The sequence below is a fragment of the Clytia hemisphaerica genome, unplaced genomic scaffold (assembly GCF_902728285.1).
Source record: "Clytia hemisphaerica strain Z4C2 unplaced genomic scaffold, Clytia hemisphaerica genome assembly, whole genome shotgun sequence".
Classification (NCBI taxonomy): Eukaryota; Metazoa; Cnidaria; class Hydrozoa; order Leptothecata; family Clytiidae; genus Clytia; species Clytia hemisphaerica.
Genome location: NW_027104161.1, coordinates 5,175 through 7,936, shown reverse-complemented (window position 1 = coordinate 7,936; position 2,762 = coordinate 5,175). Strand labels below are relative to the sequence as shown.

General features: G+C 33.7%; 1 protein-coding gene across 1 annotated transcript; it reads right to left on the bottom strand.

The window, feature by feature from the left end:
• Window positions 1-1,442: 1,442 nt before the first annotated feature.
• Window positions 1,443-1,964, bottom strand: LOC136814114 (uncharacterized). The gene has a single exon (XM_067070620.1). It carries the CDS (start codon window positions 1,962-1,964, stop codon window positions 1,443-1,445), a length of 522 nt encoding a protein of 173 aa, XP_066926721.1.
• Window positions 1,965-2,762: the final 798 nt, after the last annotated feature.

The following is a 2,762-nucleotide window of genomic DNA, read 5'->3' as shown; positions in this document are numbered from 1 at the left end:
AACTCAAAATGTCATCTTTTTTCTCCTGTGTTATTTCAACAGTCATGTCAATGGAATTAATCACAAAACCTAGATATGTAATCTCATTTGATGGTATTAAATGGGATTTTATTGGATGGATAACATAACCTACTCCATCGAAGAGTTTTATTGATTTTATGACTCCTTTTTCACATTCATTGTATGTTTGACCTTGAAGGAAGAAATCGTCAATAAATTCAACAACAAAATGGCCTTTTTGTCGTAAATAGCACAGCAAAGGTTTGTTCAGTTTTGTAAACTTCCTTGGACATGGTCCGAGGCCATTCGGGTAACAGGTAAATTTATAGAGTCTTCCATCAAAAGAAAATTTTAAAAATCTTTGATATTTTTCATCAATTCTAACACTGTAATATGCATCTTTGAGATCCATGGATGCCATGTAACATTTAGGAGTGATATTTTCTAAAACAGTTTTAATAGTATCCATTTTAAAGTGTTTAAACTCAACATTTTTATTAAGATTTTTTAGATTCAAAATAAATCTTCTTCCACCATCAGTTTTTGGTACTGTGAAAATTGGGGAGACAAATTCTTTTTCTTCTGGTTCACATTGAACTATTACTCCTTTTGAAATAAGTTTTCGAATTTCTGTTGACACAAAGGCTTCTTCCACAAGAGTGAAATTAGCATTTTTACAAAAATGCTGATAATAGAAATCATGGTTAAATTTAATAGTGTCACCAAGAACAATTTGAAGAATTTCTGGATCACTTGTATAATTCTCCCATTCTTCTAAATGATTGGAGAGTTGTCCAGCACTAAAGTTTTCAACTTTCGCTGTTAAGTAATCATTCAATGCTTCAATTTGTTCTTTGATGTTTTTCAAAGAACTCACTTTTAGTTTTTTCTCTTTTGATTTCTGTTGTTGTTGTTGTTGCTTGAATGACGATGATTGTGATAATTCTTCCGACCTTGTTGCCAGGAATTTCGGCCGTGTCCTAAAAAAGACTGCGATTTGTTGTAAGATCTGTCTTGTCTGTCATAGGATTCTTTCTTTTGGTACGACGATCGGTTGTTGTACTTCTTTATTTTTCCACCAACTTTGTTGGTAATATCAATACTTTTCAAGACTTTCGATACATTTTCACCGAATAGTTTTGAATTTGAGGATTTAGTTTGTGTCGTCAAGCATTTGAATTCTGGTTTCAACACAGAAACGGCATGTTTTTTCCTGATGTCAGAAATGTCAGTGTTTACACGGCCAAGTAAGGCCACAATGTCAATCCCCACTTGGTAAATCTGTTGTTGGGTCAATTTTTCAGGTGAGGTTGTCGTTGACACAGCAGCATCTACTAAAGTTAATGCTCCACAAACTGCAGTCCTGAGTGCTTTTTGTATGCCTTTATATCTCCTGTCATTCTTCTTTTGGAAAGACGAAAGCAGTTTGTTAATCTCCTCATTCATATCAAAATGGTTAGTTTCTGACAATTTTTTGGGACTACATATTTCTCCATGAGTGGTTTAAGTTTGTCAACAGTTTTGGAGTTACTCCATTGTTTATCTATTATTTTAGCCCAACCATCATCGATTTTTTCGCCCTTTTTCTCTTCTGTGCTCACAAGGTTGAGATTAGAGTATAAGTCAAGAGAAGTTTCTTCTTTACCAACACTTTCGTTGTTTTTCTTTTCAGCAGCACTTTGGCTGTCATTTTTGTAGCTACTTTGGCTACCATTTTTATCAGGGGTTTCCCCTGCATGAATAGATAAAGCATCACTGTCACTCAAAATGTTCTTCTCTTCTCCTCCTCTTTTTTCTTTGTTTGAATGATCGCTTGAGGAACTATCAGATGAAGATGAACTCGATGAACCACTGCTGCTGTTGTCGGAGTCAGATGATGATGATGAGTCAGAACTAGTATAACTTCGTTTTCTTCTTGGAGATGATGTCTCAAGTCCTTTTAAAATATCTTGTATATCAGCCATTTTTCTCAGAGAGGAGAATTCCTAGATTTAGATTCACTTCTAAAAGAAAAAGGAAAGAAATTGTACTTCAAGAATTTAGAATATGTTTTACAATTCTTTTATCAGAAATTGTAAAATATACTCTTTTAAAATGAAATCCTTCTGTTCAAGAAGGTTTGTTGTACACGTGTGCGCTTACCACGACAGCTTGCTATGGAATGATTCACTGTGCCGCCCACGCTCGCTATATCTCACCTAGCTCTCTAGAGACCTGGAAACTAGAATGCCGTTGAATTTGATGATATACCACTTGGGAATACCTTGCTAACAACGTCAAAACTTCGACAAAAGTCTCTGCTGTTCTACTCTTCTCAAGTCGTTTATCTATATCATAACAAAGATAACAGAGGCAAAATCATTGTCAGCTTGTCAAAACTCGGACTAATATTTCTAGTCTAGAGTAGGCTGTCAACTTTGGCAAGCTATTTTTTTCAAGTCATAAAAAAAATTATTTGAGTGACAAAAGGGATTCAAAAGTATACACGCAGTTAAAATTCTGCATTTTAGAGATGAAAATGTTGATAAAATATAATGCAAACTTGTGAAAAATTTCGAAAATAATTTTTTTGTACATTAGGAGTATACACTCTTCTCGAGATGCATAAATTTATTGTTGTCCTCGTTTTCAAACAGATTTCATTTCTATAAAATTACATATTCACAATGATAATTGTGTTGTTTACACCTCATGAGAACATTTTGAATTTCAAGTACTTTTGTTTTAGAGTTAATGTTTGCCTTGGTATATGTATAATTTCA

Excerpts from the sequence above, each read along its gene's own strand:
- LOC136814114 (XM_067070620.1), bottom strand. The coding sequence starts at position 1,964 with ATGGCTGATATACAAGATATTTTAAAAGGACTTGAGACATCATCTCCA.